This window comes from Chlamydotis macqueenii, chromosome 8, assembly GCF_036417535.1.
Source record: "Chlamydotis macqueenii isolate bChlMac1 chromosome 8, bChlMac1.mat, whole genome shotgun sequence".
Taxonomy (NCBI): Eukaryota; Metazoa; Chordata; class Aves; order Otidiformes; family Otididae; genus Chlamydotis; species Chlamydotis macqueenii.
In genome coordinates, this window is record NC_141563.1 from 10460211 (window position 1) to 10476622 (window position 16412).

At 45.0% G+C, this 16412-nt stretch overlaps 1 protein-coding gene across 4 annotated transcripts in view; it reads left to right on the plus strand.

Annotated features, from left to right (window-relative positions):
• EDEM3 (ER degradation enhancing alpha-mannosidase like protein 3) overlaps positions 1-8361 on the plus strand; it is a 31203-nt gene extending 22842 nt beyond the window's left edge. For 3 of the 4 annotated variants that reach the window (XM_086753197.1, XM_086753199.1, XM_086753200.1), the window contains 5 exons: positions 562-715; positions 1206-1400; positions 2187-2352; positions 2845-3030; positions 4564-8361. In XM_086753197.1, the coding sequence (XP_086609323.1) occupies positions 562-715; positions 1206-1400; positions 2187-2352; positions 2845-3030; positions 4564-4970 (1108 nt within the window). In that variant the 3' untranslated portion in view covers positions 4971-8361. The remainder of the gene's footprint in view (positions 1-561; positions 716-1205; positions 1401-2186; positions 2353-2844; positions 3031-4563) is intronic. The other variant, XM_086753198.1, reaches the window with a different exon arrangement.
• Positions 8362-16412: the final 8051 nt, after the last annotated feature.

Sequence of the window (16412 nt, forward strand, 5' to 3'; positions counted from 1 at the left end):
GCAGGAATTAGTGAGTCTTTCAAAGCAAAAGGAGCTTAATGAGCCACACAGTCTGAGTGGGCATTGTAGCCCAGGTATAACAGAAAATACGTTTGTAAAATGAATTTCTGTAGTCTCTTGAAAAGTTCTGCAACTCCTCTTTGTTGTAAGCAAATCATGCTACCATGCACAACTTCACCTGAAGAATTTAGGACAGTCTGTTGAAGCTGAGCAACTTCATCCTTCTGACCACCTCTTCAATATTTATACTTAATAAGTAAAACTGAGTCGCAATTGTATGAGGAAAACTGGTTTTGGTCAGTGTTACAGTAATGCAGACTGTTTAGAAATGAGAGCATATGGTGGTTTTGTTATCAACATTGTATGCCTTTTTGCACTACAAAATTATTGATGATACCAACAAATTTTAACAAAGATAGTTTGAAAATTTGCATTCTAGTGAAGACTGTACTCAACGTTATTCCAAAGAATTCTAATCTTGTGGTGGTAGGCATAATGTGAGAGCTATGTTTCAAGAAAAATCTGGTTTTTAAAGCTTTTATCTCTCATATCTTTTGGCAGAGAAGAGAGCTTTGGAAGTGGACCAAAACCACCACTGAGAGCCAGAGATTTCATGGCCAGTAATCCTGAACACTTGGAGATACTGAAGAAGATGGGAGTCAGTTTGATTCATCTGAAAGATGGAAGAGTACAATTAGTACAGCATGCAGTGCAAGTAAGACCTGAGAGTACTTTTTCTGAAAACTTTTAGTAAAATCCTACACTGTTTGACACTTTGAGGTTCAGGAGGGCCAGGTGGCCTGTGGAAGGGGCACATAAGCTGAATATGTAACTATATTCAGTAGGTTGATGCTTGTCAGTATTTTGCCTCAGCAACACTTTTAACTAATTTTCCATTAAATTAGATGGAGGCTGTTCATGTCAAAGTGATGCAGTTCACAGCGTCTTATCTGAAAATATTAGTTTTCAGTGTGAGGTACTTAGGAGGTCTATATGTTTGTATGTTTTTAGTCTACAGTGTGGTGGAGATGATGATAAATGAAATTCCTCATTTGAAATGATGAACAAGTGCCAGTGAGCATCCAGTCTATATTTTAAAATCTTTCTAGCTGTGATCCAAGCAAACCTAACTTGATTTTTTTTTTTTTTTTCAAAGTTTCTCAAACATTTAAGAAGAAACTGTTTATTGTTTCTTTACTACTCAGGCAGCAAGTTCACTTGACGCTGAAGATGGCTTGCGGTTCATGCAGGAAATGATTGAACTCTCCAGTCAGCAGCAGAAAGAGCAACAGCTACCTCCTCGTGCCGTTCAAATTGTTTCCCATCCGTTCTTTGGCAGAGTGGTCTTGACTGCTGGACCAGCGCAATTTGGGATGGACTTATCTAAACACAAAGCAGGGGTATGTAAGATGTGTATGTGATCTGTTCCTAGCATTCTGTTACTTTCCTTATTGCATAAGCCTAAATTTTACAGTACTGGCACTATTTCAGGGTGGCCAGCTAGAGGGTGATCCATTAATTAGACTGGTTAAAATGACACGGCGCAGTAATGACAGAATGACAGCAGCGACAGTCTTTTAGATGAGTGGCTTATTGGTCTGTGGCCCATGCTCTGCTCCTGAGTCGTCAGTCATGATTTAGGATTTAAAACGCATACGTACTATGGTTTTCAAAACAAACTTAGATAATCCGCACTGCATGTCTTAAGAGATGTTAAATTAAGGAAAGATTTTCCTACCATGTCATTCACGAATTTGCAGAAGCCCTTGCAGAGTTAGGGTAGCTTGTTCTTACGCAAGCTTTTATAAAAGGCTGTATCTGGATGGAAGAAGAAAATATCACAGAGGCAATGGTCCCTATTGGAAGCAGTAGGAAAATCTTATTACTTCAATTGGGAAAGATGCAGCCCAAAAGAGTTGTTCCAGACTAGCAGTTCACAGAACAAAATTTTCCAGAGACAACATTTCACAGGTGTAGCCAAAATACACTGAAGATGAGAATTTGGTTTTCATTTGGTCATTCTTTGCTTCTTAGAACTCCAGCTTCAGGGTAAAGATTGCCTGCTCCGACAGAAGACACCACAAAATGCATCAGATTAACTGAAGAAATTAAAATGCTTAGGAATCTTCTGCAAGCTTGAACCTAGTGCTCTAATTCTGTCTTTCTGTTTTTGTTTTTCCAAACAGACAAGAGGATTTGTTGCAACTATTAAGCCATATAATGGATGCTCAGAGATCACTAATCCTGAGGCAGTGAAAGAGAAAATTGCTCTGATGCAAAGGGGCCAGTGTATGTTTGCTGAAAAGGCACGAAACATTCAAAAAGCTGGAGCAATAGGCGGTATTGTTATTGGTAAATAACATTTTAAATTCTTAAAATATTAAGTTTGTGTAGATGTGACCTGTATTGTATGGATTTGAAGATACTGGAAAGCTGACAAGAAGCTGTTAAACTGAGATGACAGTACTCCAACACAGAAATTGTGCTTTCAGGAGGTTAAGAAATGTTTTGGTTTTGTTTGGTTCTGTGCAGAAAGTGCAGCTGAAAGAATTGGGATAGGGGATTGTCACTGTTTTTGCAGATCAGAAGTTGTTATTTTAAGGATCACGGAGTGTTGAAATGGTGCTATCCACTAACTGCTGAAGAAGACTTGAGATGCAAATGAAAAATGTTAAGGAAAACAAGTACACAAGTTGCCTTTTACAACCGACTTATTTTCTGCTTGGGATCCTCTTAACTGACTGGGCAGTAGAAAGCTACTCAAAGTCTGTAGAAGGTCAGAGTTGTAGTCTGTTTATCTAACAGGAGGTTTGCTTGCTTTTCCTTTTGTGTGCGTCCCGCTAGATGACAACGAGGGAAGCAGTAGTGACACAGCTCCTCTCTTCCAAATGGCTGGTGATGGAAAGAATACTGATGATATCACAATTCCCATGCTCTTCCTCTTCAACAAGGAAGGAAACATTATACTGGATGCAATCCGGGAGTATGAGGCTGTGGAGGTGCTCCTTTCTGATAAAGCAAAAGACAGAGGTAAGAGTAGAGGTTATTTATACGCATTTAGCTTCTCTCTGTGTCGTGGCACAATGTGAAACATACAGTAGTGATTTCTGCTTGCTGCCCAAAGGTGCAAGCACGTTTTTTGGTAGCTCTAGTTTTCTCTTTGACATTGGTATTAGTTTTCTCATAAGAAAGCCATTATCTGAGATGTGACATTATCCCCTTCCCCCCCTCAAGTTCACATGAACATCTAGAAATGCTGTTCATGAGTTAAATGTCAGTTGGACTAATGAGAAAATACAGCCTTTTCGATTCCTTTCAAACCTTTTCTGTCATAATCTGCTTTGAAGTGGCGTCAGGAGTAGTGTTGCTCTACATTGTAAATGTCTCTTATCCAGCTCCCCACTGACATTGTTGGTACCCAAAAGGAAAGAGACAACTGTTAGAACTATTTTGCCTGTCTAAGGAGAAGTGGTTATCATGAGAAATAAGGCTGCTGACCTCAGATATTTTGCAATTTTTTGTTGTATAAGACAAGAAAACTGCAAGCTTATCCATTCCCAATGAAAATGTTTCCACATGGCAGAAAATGCTAGGTTTTCCTTTTGTGAGCCTTCCTCACAGCACTGCTTTGTCCAAGCAGAGTACATCAGTATCCCTAGTAAACCAATGACAGCGTTTCTTTTCTGCACGTTTGCAAAGCTGATGTGCCAAAAGCTACAGTGTTTTTTCTTCATAGCTCCTTACAAATGCCTCCTGTTTGTAACTATGGTTAAGCTGCTCTAACAAAATACTAAATACAAAAGGTAGCTCTGCACTTGAGAATTTGTAATCCATGTCTGCTTCTTCCCCCCTGCTTTTGTGCTTCCGTTTGGAATCCCAGCAACAATCTTTAAAGGTAAAATGATTCCAAACTACATTATTGATAGCAGTAAGTATCCCCTGTTAAACATGGCATATGCAGTTAAACTCCCTAGATGTCTTGAAGTATCGGTGTCCTGTGTGCTAGCTGTTAACATCAAACTCCAAAGAGATCTGCGTGGTTAAATGGGGCAGCTGTCACAAAGCTCAGTCGGTGTTTAGGGATGTTGCTTGCTTTGAGTGGGGATGTGATGAGGGAGGCTTTGATTTTGGCTCTCTCTTTAACTCACAGTTGCGTAAACTTAAGGAACTCTGTCCAACTCGCACTTCCCTAAAAGGGGGATCTTGGTGGATCTGGGAGTGCTTTAAAATCCAGTATTTTAAATTCCGTGCACGCAGTGGGGGTATTTGCTTAAGACTGAAGGACGGCAACTAGCACTGAGCCAGAAGTCACTATTCAACTTTGAGGAACCAAAAGTAGTCTCACGGCATTGTTTGCTCTCTTTTAAAATGTGTTTCAATGTCTTCCCTCACATTCCTCTGTAAAATATGTTCCTTAATGTTATTAAGTTTTCATATCAATGCCAAGTTTGCACTTCCTTGAGGAATAAGGTCAGGGGAAGTGACCTTGCTTATGAAATACGTAACAAAACGCTGTCTTCCTAATTTTTTTCCAAAACATTTTTTTTCTCTCTCCTCTGAAAGACTTGGAAGTGGAGAATATGGACCAGAAATTATCTGAAAACGATTCTCATAAACAGAGTTCAGAAGAAGCTGCTTCAGCATCTCAGGATGCTGGTGCGATCAGTGAGGAGCCTGAAGAAGGAGAAAGCCCTGATGTTCCTGACCCTGATTCTTTATCTCCTGCTCACGCAGACAGTGACAGTGTTTCCATTTCAAATCAGGATTCCTACGTCCCTGGAACCGAGGCGGCTCCTGCTCCAGAGCCAGCATGCACGCAAGAGGATAACCAGCCTCAGGAACTAAAGACTGAGACAGAGTCAAATTCCAAAGTGAACTGGGATAATAAAGCCCAACCTATGGAATCCATATTAGCAGACTGGAGTGAAGATATAGAAGCATTTGAAATGATGGAAAAGGATGAGCTATGACTTGTAATAATAACTTATTTGTTAGTAAATAAATGGAGAACTCTTTGGGTAGAAGTGAGGCCCTGATATCTGAGAACTAGAAAACATAATCAGTATTGTGATGAGCAACCAGGTTTCACCTGGAAATTACCACAGAAATCCAACACGCACTCTTTGTATTATTTTAATTTTTCCTGTTTAAAAAAGGGAATGTGCAATCGAAGCATTTGTCTGGCTCCACTGCATGGTGCTGTAACCCCGGAGGCTCATTCAGGGAACGAGCCCAACTTGTGCGTTCCAGGCTCCGAGAGGTCACGCCCCCTTGGTGTCTGGAAAGCAGAAGTTGAACACCGTGGGGTTAACATATCACGTAACGGTTATCGATGAGAGCACTTGAAGGCAGTAGGTCAGCCACTGTTCTGGTTGGAGCGAAGGTGCGGTTTCACTGATCGGTACTGGGTTGAAAGCCTTCATTGATAGCAGCAGGTGAAATTGTTTCCAGTTGTCATGTCTGTGAGGCACAGCTAGAAGCAGTTTGGTTTTGTCCTGACATATCACACTGAGACGTAACAGTGTTGCTCATCACTCCTTCCATCTGTTGCCATGAAGAACGACCATGATGACACGCGCGTTCTCCCTTCTGCTCCACTTTCGACTAGAGAAACTGTACAAACCAAAGGCAATGCACTTGGTTTCCCTCATGGAACCTGCTTACAAAGACAGCCTTGCTCGTTTGGGGTCTACCAGCGAAAGGTTCACAGTGTGTTGTGAAAGTTGTGCTTGAGGTTAAGGTGAAGCGGACAAGGCAGCTGTTGAGTTACAGGTGTTTCTTTTGGCCTCCCAGGTTGAAAAACTCAATCTACCCTGAGATACAGAATTTAAACTGGCAATATTCTCTGAAAGGACACTAAACAGAACTAGATCAGCTGTAACAAAAATCTTCCTTTTTCTACAAGTTTGACTTCTAACAGTTGACTTTGTTGTCATTCTTTTTATACGCAACTTCTGTACATGTGATACTTGAGGCACTGAGGCCAGTACCAGTAGTGAAGTGCAACCATTTTGGCTGTTGGGTCCATAGTTCAGTGGCGTGAACTGCGAGGGTGACTGGTATGTTACTCTGGGCTTCGGGAGTTTGTTACAGGTAAGTGTGAGTCCCCGTTTGTTATCCCTGATACGAAAAACATTATTTAAGTAAAAATGGGGATGTTTAAACAACTGAGAGATGTTTTGACTGTTTCCAAAGAAACTGCCAAAAATGAACTAACTTGATTTATATTAACTGCTTTTAGTGAATTGTGGTTCAAAGAATTGTTTTATATTGAGGAGTAAATTAACACTGCCTATATGCTGCACCAGGCTGTGAATGAAGGTTTATATTCACCTTTACAACAGAACGAAAAAAAGGAAGAAGCCCCGATCTGAATTGCACCTTTCGTTCAGCTGGTGGAATTGTGTGTGCTGAATATGCAACTGTCAGTGAGCACAGCCATACTGTAGTTATGTATGTACACTCTTGTGCAGTATGAATGGCGGAATGTACACGCGTACACTTACCGACACCCGCTTTCAGGAGCGGCCAAATGCACAGGCACCTTGTGAGGGCATGAGAGTCCACAGAACGTGATCCGTAAGCTGAATGATTAAATCGCTAGAGTAGGAGGCCATTTCAAGGAGGAAATGAAGAGGTAGCAGAATAGTGAATAAGTGTCCTTTTAAATAAATTAGCTTTTAAATGTAGTTACAATTCCTTTGCACAAATAACTCTATGGAGGTTTGGATTGAATGAGTAGGGCTTGAAGCAGCTGGGTTTTTCATTTGAGATTTTTTTTTTTATGTGAGTTTCTTCATGTAAGGAATTTGATCATCGGAGCCTTTTAAGTGTCCTGTGTTACCTGGAGCCCCGGCCCACGCCTGCGGGACGTTGCGTTTCCCTGTAGTGCCCAGGCTCGAAGTGACGGGGCCGAGTGCAGTCAGCTGCAGGATCAAAACCATCAGGTGCAGATCAAAAGTTTTCACTCTGATAATTCCTTTGATCTGTCAGTGCTTAGTGCCACAAAAGGAGCATTTTTGTTCCTGTGCTCTTTGACATGGACTACATCTTCATACTTGTTAGCTCTTTTGGTGGAACTAGAATTATTTTTATAGCTACAGAGGCGCTCTGGTCATTATGTTAAGACTGTCAGTTAAAGGGTTTGGGTTTTTTACTTGCAGAAAACATAGGTGTAGATGTAAAATTTTATTAAAAGATTAACTTTCCTTGCCACCACCAGCTCACTTTCATTTAACTGCTTTTTCCACATCTATCGATAAAGCAGCAGACATTACCTCTCCTTTTAAGAGGTTTTTGAATGGTCCCAGAACTCCGTGTGGATTTGAAGCGTCGTTTTGGTGGTGGCCTACCTCAGATAACTGTTGCCTCCTTCCTTTGGGGTTTTTGTTTGTTTGTTTCAGTTTGTTCTACTTTACCTTTGAAACCATCCTGAGAGCCGTGGCTTTGTTTACAGAACGGAATGGGGTAAGGTTGACCTTTTGGGAAAGAGGATTAAATTGCGGGGGGGCAGTTTTATTCAGGTTATTTTCTCTTTGTATTTCCTTATGAGGAAATGGGCTTTAGTTAACCTTTTCATATCATTCTGAAGATAATTCAGTTTTCTGTCTCTGTCATCTTAAAAAGTGAAAAGAATGTATTCATTAAAAATAATCTTTTGGAGAGGGGCGTAAGTGTTCTTCCCAAAGTTTTAGGAGTCTGCTCCCTCCATGTGGAATATTGCTCGTGCACCGTTAGTCAGTGATCACCTCTTTCGTTGTATGGTGGTGTACAGTTACTGTATGGTATTGAACACTGAAGAATTCAGGAATCGCAGCTGGAGCTAGCGCTTACTCCATGCCATGTAATTCAGATTAGCCAATTGATTTCGTATTTGATCTTAGAGGAATCTTCTCAGTTGTTTACATTTATTGTTTCTTAATGAAGTTTCAAAATGAGCCCGGCTTTGGTTCTCCTCCTCCTGCCAGTGTACCTGAAGGCGTAGTGCTAGGCATGAATAAGGTGTGTTGAGAGGTTAAAAACGGGACATCTTATGCAAAAGGCGTCAGTCAGAACATAGAAAAAAAAAACCAAACATTCTGTGAATGAAATATTGTATGTTCAGATTTTATAAGATTTTTTTTTTAGCCAGCCCAATTTACAGCCGTATATTTTCTTATGAAAGATGTCTAATAACAGGTGCTGTAACACTGTTGTTGGGTTTTACTGTCTGGTGATAAGTGTGTACAATATTTCTAAGGGCAATTACGTACTGTGATGTAAAAGTCTGGGCTAAAATGTATATAATCCATGTACATAATTGTGTACTTGATTATAATTGCTGATTGTAAAGATTTAATAAAATGTAAATATTCAGGTCAAGCTGTGCTACATTGACACCGATTTCTGAATTGCCCAGCCAGCTCTTTGTCTTGTTCAGCCTTCAGCAGGGCACGGAGCCAGCTGGCTACCTGGCATGGTGAATGTCTCCAGCCTGATGGAGCAGCCCCTCATGGCTGCAGCCCTTCACCTTTTCCCACCTTTCTTCATGATCATTGTGGCCACTCGTCTGTTCTGCCTTTCCTGCAGGGATGCCCTGTCCCTGCCTCCCAGGCTTGCTCATGTTCTTCTTCCCCACCTGTCCATCAACCCAGCACGGAGCTCACACCAACACACCAGGCAGAGATGTTCATCTTCTGCAAGCACCTGCACCCACCTATGGCCATGGGTCACTCATGGTGCTGCCCGTGCCGACAGAGGGAGGCAGTTGCTTATAAGAAGCACCGGTTCTGCAAAACCTCCATCCTCTCGGGCTGGTGACGTGCTCAGCATGGGAAACCAGAGCCGGAGACTCAGACCCGGAGGGTTTAACCTGCTGCTGGGGCCCGGTGGGTGGGGGCTCAGGAGGTGGGAGCAGAGCCACAAACAGCAGGAAAGTCATCTCTCTCTCATCTCTACTGAGGTGACTGGAGAGATCTCAGAGCAAACCCTCAGCAACCTGCGTTACCTTTTGTTAAAAAAAACCCAAAACTCTCCTAAAGGAACAAGCGTTCTCTTTTAGCAGTATCCTTCCACATTCCTTAGAGGATCCGGTTTTATTTTTCCATGTTCACCTCCGCCACCTTGCTAGCTGCGCTGCCCAGGTGCTGTTTTACCTAACAAGGCGTCGCCCTCCCACTGCAGATGGCTCCTGAAATGGCAAAAGTATTACGGAAAAATCACAGCCAGGATGCGCCAATTCCTGCGCCTCTTTGTATTTGTTTTCTAACAGGAAATCGGGAATATTTAGTTAGTTATTTCCAGGTCTGAACATGTTCTGATACTGCTGTTCCCCAGGGACACGCACTGCGCAGATGTGTGAGGGGCAAGGGAAGCACGTCAGTGTCAGTACCTCACACCTCCTACTGAAACGATCCTTAATAATTCCTTTATGCCAGCAGTTGTATGGATGGCCCATTACTCCATTTTCACATTGCCACGTTCCAGTCAGGTCACCCCAAACTGAGGACTTCAGCAGCTCTGACAAAAATTCAGCCTCAGCTGCTGCTCATCCCAAGGCCCATCATTCACGTCAGCCCGAAGCTGCCAGTGGCAGGAGTCCCATTTTCTTCCTAAGTGCTACATAAAAAGATAATGTTAATAAACGTTTCCAGCTGGAACGGTGCCTATAAAACACTGTTTGCCTGGGAAAGTTCACCCAAGCTATTAAACCCAGTGCGGGTGAATTCATCTTTATTAATTCTTTGGTGCAAGGCACAGTGTGAGACTAGGCCTGGTCCCGTTGCAGAGGCATTTAAGCCAAAATTGTGCAAAAAAAAAAAAAAAAAGTGTGCAGAGTACTCAGCATCATCACATGTGCTTTTGGGGAGCATCAGGATCCCCCCCGGGATCAGGCTCCCCACTGCCTGCGACACCAGGATAGACCTGATGGCAGCAGTGCAGGGCAGAGAATGAGAAAAAATACAGAAAACCAATTTCACCTTCCCTTAAAACATCCCACCCAAACCTTTCTCTGCCTTCACGCCCTTCGCCGGGTGCTGCCGTCGCCTTCACGGCGCTTCGGGCTGCAAGCCCTGGGCTGGGAAGGCGTTGCTGGGTTTTGTGCACGAGCCCTGGCTGAGGGAGATGCTCAGGGGTTGGCGCAGGGACAGGCGCAGCTGGCAGAGCAGCAACGTGGGCAAGAAGAAATGATGAGCAATTCCGAGCTGGTTGTGCTGAATTTGATCGTGTTAGGGTTGCTCTACAGACCTCTTCTTGCGGGCGGCGGGGTGGAAATAGAGTAAACGTTGATTGTTACGAGCTGTGATCCCCCCTGCTCCACAGCAAAAGCCATTTCCTTTCCCTCTTCTGGCCGAATGCTCCTCACGCTCCAGTTTAAGAAAATCTGCAAAGGCGGCTTAGAAAGGCTTAAGCGGGGGGGGGGAGAAGAAAAAAAAAGGCAAAAGATGTGCAGGAAAGGGCAAAAAGGCATTTCCAACACGGGCTGGCTCTCGCGGCTGTTTTATGTAACCGAGCACGTGGCTTTCCATGTTTATTTTCAGGCTCGACACAGGTTATCTGACTGCCAGGCAGGGAGCATCTCTGTTACATGATGTCAATCTTTGCCGTGCTGGCATTACAGCATCATAAAAAGTTACAGAGCTGCTATTTTGGGTAGCAGCTCTCCCCGAGTCAGTGAATAAATGCATCTCCATATGACTCACTCCAGGGGATTATTAATAGGCACAAAAGCAGAATGCCAAAAACCCGAGAATATCACTCAGTTCCCACATGTAGCTTGCTAGCTTCTCGCAGCAATCGCACTCAATAACTTTTTGTCTCAAAATTTCATTTTTTTAAATATATATATAGAGGGGAAACAAATTTTCTATTCAACTCACACCTCGAAGGCTTGGAGCGGGGAAGAAAGCCTGCAGCAACGGAGGATGCTCGGTGCTCCAGCAGGGCACCCCCAAGGACGGTGGTACCGCTGGCGTTTTATGAGGCAGGGTCACAGTCCCACACGTGTTGATGATGATGATAAAGCTGATGACGATGATGACGACTGTGCCATCTTCAAACTCAGTGTGAGCGTTTACCTGGATGCCATGGGTAGAGGTATGCAGCTAAATTTACAAAAAACAACGACTTTTCTAAAGTGAAGGCATGAGCTACTCTGAATTCTGCCAACTTTCACATTGTGCAGGTGTCCTGAGCAGGGACTCCCGTCCCTTTGCCACACCAGCACAACAACAAGGGTATGACTTTTCACTCCGTGCTTACCCAATGTCTTTGATAGTTGACCTGAAGGTTTCCTTCCCAACAGTAAAGCAAATAGATGACCCGCCAAAACCATCCCTGTGTTCCTTGTCTCCTCTTCCCCAAACATCTACAGAATTAAACTAAACAGAGAAACACTTCAGCCTGGAAAAGGAGAGTTTCCCAGCAGTATCAGGACGCAGGTAAACGCTTCCAAAAGCATCCTCCATACAGCCACGCTGGTAGGAAGCTGAACTCCTCTGCAGTTGCTCAGTGAACACCACGGAAATGGTGCTTCCTGCACAGTGACCTTGGCTACAGCTGAAGCTTTTGATTTTCCTGGAGTTCAAGGGTTTGTTATTGTCCCCTGGGCTGTGACAATCCCAGACAGACAAAAGTTTCTTTGGCACACGGGACTGTTGCTCAGGCTCCCCCAACGTCCCATACAGCGTTTGAGTCAGGGCACTCGTTTCACAGTCGTAGAAGTGTAGGATGGTTTTGGTTGGAAGGGATCTTTAAAGGTCATCTAGTCCAAACCAACCCCCCCCACCATGGGCAGGGACACTTTGCACTAGATCAGGTTGCTCAAAGCCCCATCCAACCTGAGCTTTAAAAAAAAAAATAAATAAAATAAAATCTTCCTTATGGCCAGTCTAAATCTACCCTCTTAGTTTGAAATTGTCGCCCCTTGTCCTGTCAGTACAGGCCCTGGTAAAAAGTCTCTCCATCTTTCTTACAGGCCCCTTTTCAGTACTGAAAGGTTGCTATGAGAAGGTCTCCCCAGAGCCTTCTCCTCTCCAGGCTGAACAGCCCCAACTCTCTCAGCCTGTCCTCACAGGAGAGGTGCTCCAGCCCTCTTACCATCTTTGTGGCCTCCTCTGGACCCTCTCCAACTGGTCCATGTCCTCCTTATGTTGGGGGCTCCAGAGCTGGATGCAGTAGTGCAGGTGGGAGGGGTCTCACGAGAACGGAGTAGAGGAGCAGAATTCCCTCCCTCAACCTGCTGGCCATGCCGCTTTTGATGCAGCCCAGGATGCGGTCGGCTTTCTGGCCCGCAAGTGCACATCATTGCCAGCTCATGTCCAATTCTTCATCCACCAATATCCCAAATTCTTCTCTGCAGGGCTGCTCTCAATCCACTAGTCCCCAGCCTGTACTGATACTGGGGCCTGTCTGAGCCCAGGTGCAGGACTTTGCACTTGGCCTTGTTGAACTTCATGATGTTCACATGGCCTCACTCCAGCCTGTCAAGGTCCCTCTGGGTGGCATCCCTTCCCTCCAGTGAATCAATGGCACCACTCAGCTTGGTGTCATCCACAGACCTGCCGAGGGTGCGCTCAATCCCACAGTTTACGCAGTTGATGAAGACAGTGAATACTGACTAGTACTGGTCCCAGTATGGCCTCTTGAGGAACAGCTGTGGCATAGCCATGCTCCCACAGGCAGGCACTCTCTGGCTCTATCAGCCTCCGTTGGCTTTGGCTGGGCCCTCCACACGCTGCGGGGAGCCCTGGCCCCGCTGACATCCTTTCACTTCAGTGTCTTCTCCCTGCAGACACAGCGCTCACCTCCGTAACTCATTCACCACTTTCGCTGAGAGGCGAAATTCTCTGTCCTGCTTGGCACAGGGAGGGGTGGCTCTTGCTGTATGAACACTCGCGGTCATAAAGCTTGAGAGACATTACTGGCTTTGGAAAATGTTGTTTAACCTTCGTTAGGTTAGAAAATTTAAGCTTACAGCGGTGATTACGCAGGGTATGTGGTTTCGTGGAGCCTGGTGCTCTTCACTGGTGACAGGGCGTGGCAACAGCAACTGGAAATCAGCCCCTTTCGCTTAAAGCTCCTATTAAATTCATTCCTCAGCAGATGCAGACATGACCCAGCTGGAAACCTCTCCTGTCCCGAACGTCTGGTGTGTCAGCCAAGCTGATCTGGAGTTGAGTCAGTGCTAACTCCAAAACTGAAGTGACAGGTAATTATTGTTTTATAGACTTGATAAAACTGAAATAGCTGAGAGCCGAATATTTAGCTTCAGTCTAATTTTCGCACAACGATGGCAATGTCTCTGGAGTTTAAATATGTCTCTGTGGTGCTTCAGCTACTCATTCACTCGTCTCCTAAGTCAGACTGTAAAATATTTGTGCTTCATGGGCAGTCAGCGCCCTGGGCTCTCTTACAGCAATGAAATGGCATGCTGCAAAAAAACCATGCATGATTGCTGCTGGCTGCCTCCTTTCTTACAGCAGTGGCCGCCGCATCTTGTGGCAGCGCCATGCACATCTCCACCGGCTGCAGGGAAGGTCCAAGTGCGCAAGGAGACGTTGGGATGAGGGCATTTGTGGGCTGAAGATGCCACCTGTGCAGCCAGGATTTGGGAAGCACTGCTATTCCTGCTGTGCGCAAAGGGACTGGGCTGGGCTTTCGCTCAAGTCCTCCAACAGTTTCTCAAAGTCAGCAGCCCCCAGCAAGCCCGGTGTGTTAGGACAACGCTGCTCGTGATGCAGCGTTACGGTGCAGCTCTGCTGTGCTGGCTTTGTGCCCGCGTGGGACGGAGCATCCATCCAAGCAGGCCTTGGAGGGATACAGATCCCTTGGGATACAGGTCCCTTGGGTTGGTATTCGGGAGGCTTCTGCACGCACTGGCCAAGGCACAAGGCTGGATGTGGGGATGGCCACCAGCCTCTTGGGCAACTCTCCTAGCTCCCTGGCTCCTTTCCTTGCCCTTGCCCAAGGCTAGCGCTTAGGGCAGGCTCCGAGAAGGAAAACCAGCACAGCTCAAAGGGCTTTAGAAAAAGGAAAAAGCACATCAAGGGAAAAAGGTTGACTGCGAAACCCCTTCACACAATTTTCTCCAAGATCCCGGAATATGACTTGGACCTTATTAAGCAGTGCATCAATCTCCTAAATAGTTTTCTTGATATTTCTTTTTTAAAAGAAACCTTGAACAACCCGTTAAAAAACCAGTACACCAAGCACAGCATATCAGATATAAGCAGTCTTCCTTCTCTTCCCACCCTCCTCTTTTCTACTGAATGTATTTGAGTGGAGCAAAGTAACGTGGAGGTATGGCTTCAAGGAGGGATGCATTTTAAGCTACAGTAATCAGCTTATATTATTACAGATCCTCAGCTGCCACATATATTTAGACTTTTAACAAAATCTGCTACGACTTTGCAAAGGTGGAAGAAATAAAGCAGCTTAAAAAGCAACATTCATCTGAGCGACCTCGTGGGTCTGCTTGCGGCAAGTGCAACTTCTTAGAAGGAGATTCGGTTGTTCCCGTCGCTTTCCTGCACACTGCACAGCTGCAGCCAGGTCCCTGCTCTTGCTCTGGACGTGGCTTTGTGGTAAGCTGCTGCTCAAGGCTTGAGGAGATGGTCATCCTGCTTCAACAAGCAAAGCAGACAGCTCTTAGTGGCTGAGGTGTGGAGAGAAGGATGCCAATCCAAAGCCTGAAGTGCCTAGAAACCATCTTGTATTTCCTAGATTTCAGACATTCAAAACTAGAAGAAGGTTTCTGCTCTGCTTGTTTCCATAAGCACAGCTCCTTTTAACCGGTAATTTTGCTTTGCCATATCCTAAAGAGTTTAAAAAGCAAGCCTCCTGCCTGACCAAGAAGCTCAGTCAGTTGAAAACCATAAGAAGCTGGAGGACCAGGGTTCTACCTGGTACAAGGCAATGGTAGCAAGAGGTGCCGTGGCCAAGGATTTGCTGACTTGACATGCCTAGGCAACCTCTCCCCTCTGAAACCCCAAGTCTGCCCACGTTTCTTGCAGAAGGGTAGAGCAAATCAAAGTCTGTCACCCTCACCCCAATCCCTCCAGCAACCTGAGGCAATCCTGGAGCACACGAACTCCAAAGACAACTACTGACACCCTCCACACCTCCTGCCCATCCTCATGCCTCCACAATCAGCAGCAGGACAGTCTACCAAGGCACTCACAAATATTGTCATCTAAAGGCCCAGCAGTGAGGTAATAATTTACACAGAGGAATAAAGAACTTGCTGCTGAGCACGCTGAGTGCACAGGTAAGACGGGAATTGCTCTTCCTCTCTCACACAGCTTCCATCAAAGCCCATGCCTTTGGTGCCATCATCATCATCACAGAAAAAGAAAAGAAAAAAAAAATACATTAAAGCTAAGAGGTGGCTGAAAGAAACTCCACGTAAAAGGAGGCTGGTGGATTGAAGGACCATGATGTGTCTGTCACACAGGGTTTGTATGGAGAAATTTACACATGAGACATTCAGCATCTAGAAAATGAACCATGTTTCTAAAGGACAGATCCAATTCCATCACTCTTGTACTATTTGTGAAAGTTTTATAAAGCACTTCTGAGAGAAGGTTTTTTGGGATCAAGCCCCAGGACTCTTTATTAATTAAAGTGTTTAAATAATTGAAATGCGCAGCCTCGTTACTCTCCTTAGAATGGCTACCTGCCCAAGAGTAGTGACATAAACTATGGAAAAAAATCATACGCATGAGGATAGAGTTATCACCCCGAAGATTTCCTAACAGATCAAATGGCTCCGTGGCACTGAGAGATGCCAACAGCCCCAAGACGTGATGGGAGGAAGCTGGTGAAACCTCATCTCCAGGGAGGTCGGGATACTCGGGAACAGTTGTGTGGTCAAAGCAGCTGCCAAAATGCAGCGAAGATTAAGAAAATCAGAATTTGCTGGCAAATTTTGATCATCAACAGAATAAAGATGCACACAGTGAAACCCCCCAGAGCAGACCCTGTCCCTGAGCTTTTATATGGAAAGCTACTGAAGCTAGGTAGCACTTCAGTTGTCCCAGTCCTGCAATACAGCAACTATTTTACTTGAACTGAGGTTGACAGGAGACCAGGGGACTGAGCGGTTTGCAGTGTGCAGAAATAGCTTCTGCCTTAAGAAGGTAACTTGATACCGCACCCTCACAAACGATGTTTGGAAAGCTGCTCTTGCTGGAGGTGCTCACGTCCAGTCCTGCAGGAATAAGAGGAACTCCTGGGTCTCTCTTGCTAGTGGGTCCTCCCTACCCCACCGCTCCATCCACTGCCCAAAAGCCAAAGGAAAATCCAGTGCGGGGAAGGAAGCATGAGGAAGTTGGGTTTTTTTGGGGGGACGTATTCTAGGTATGGCACAGCACTGACAGGGAACAAAATCTTCTGACGTGGACTGTCCAAACCCACTCGGAGCGAACATTGGA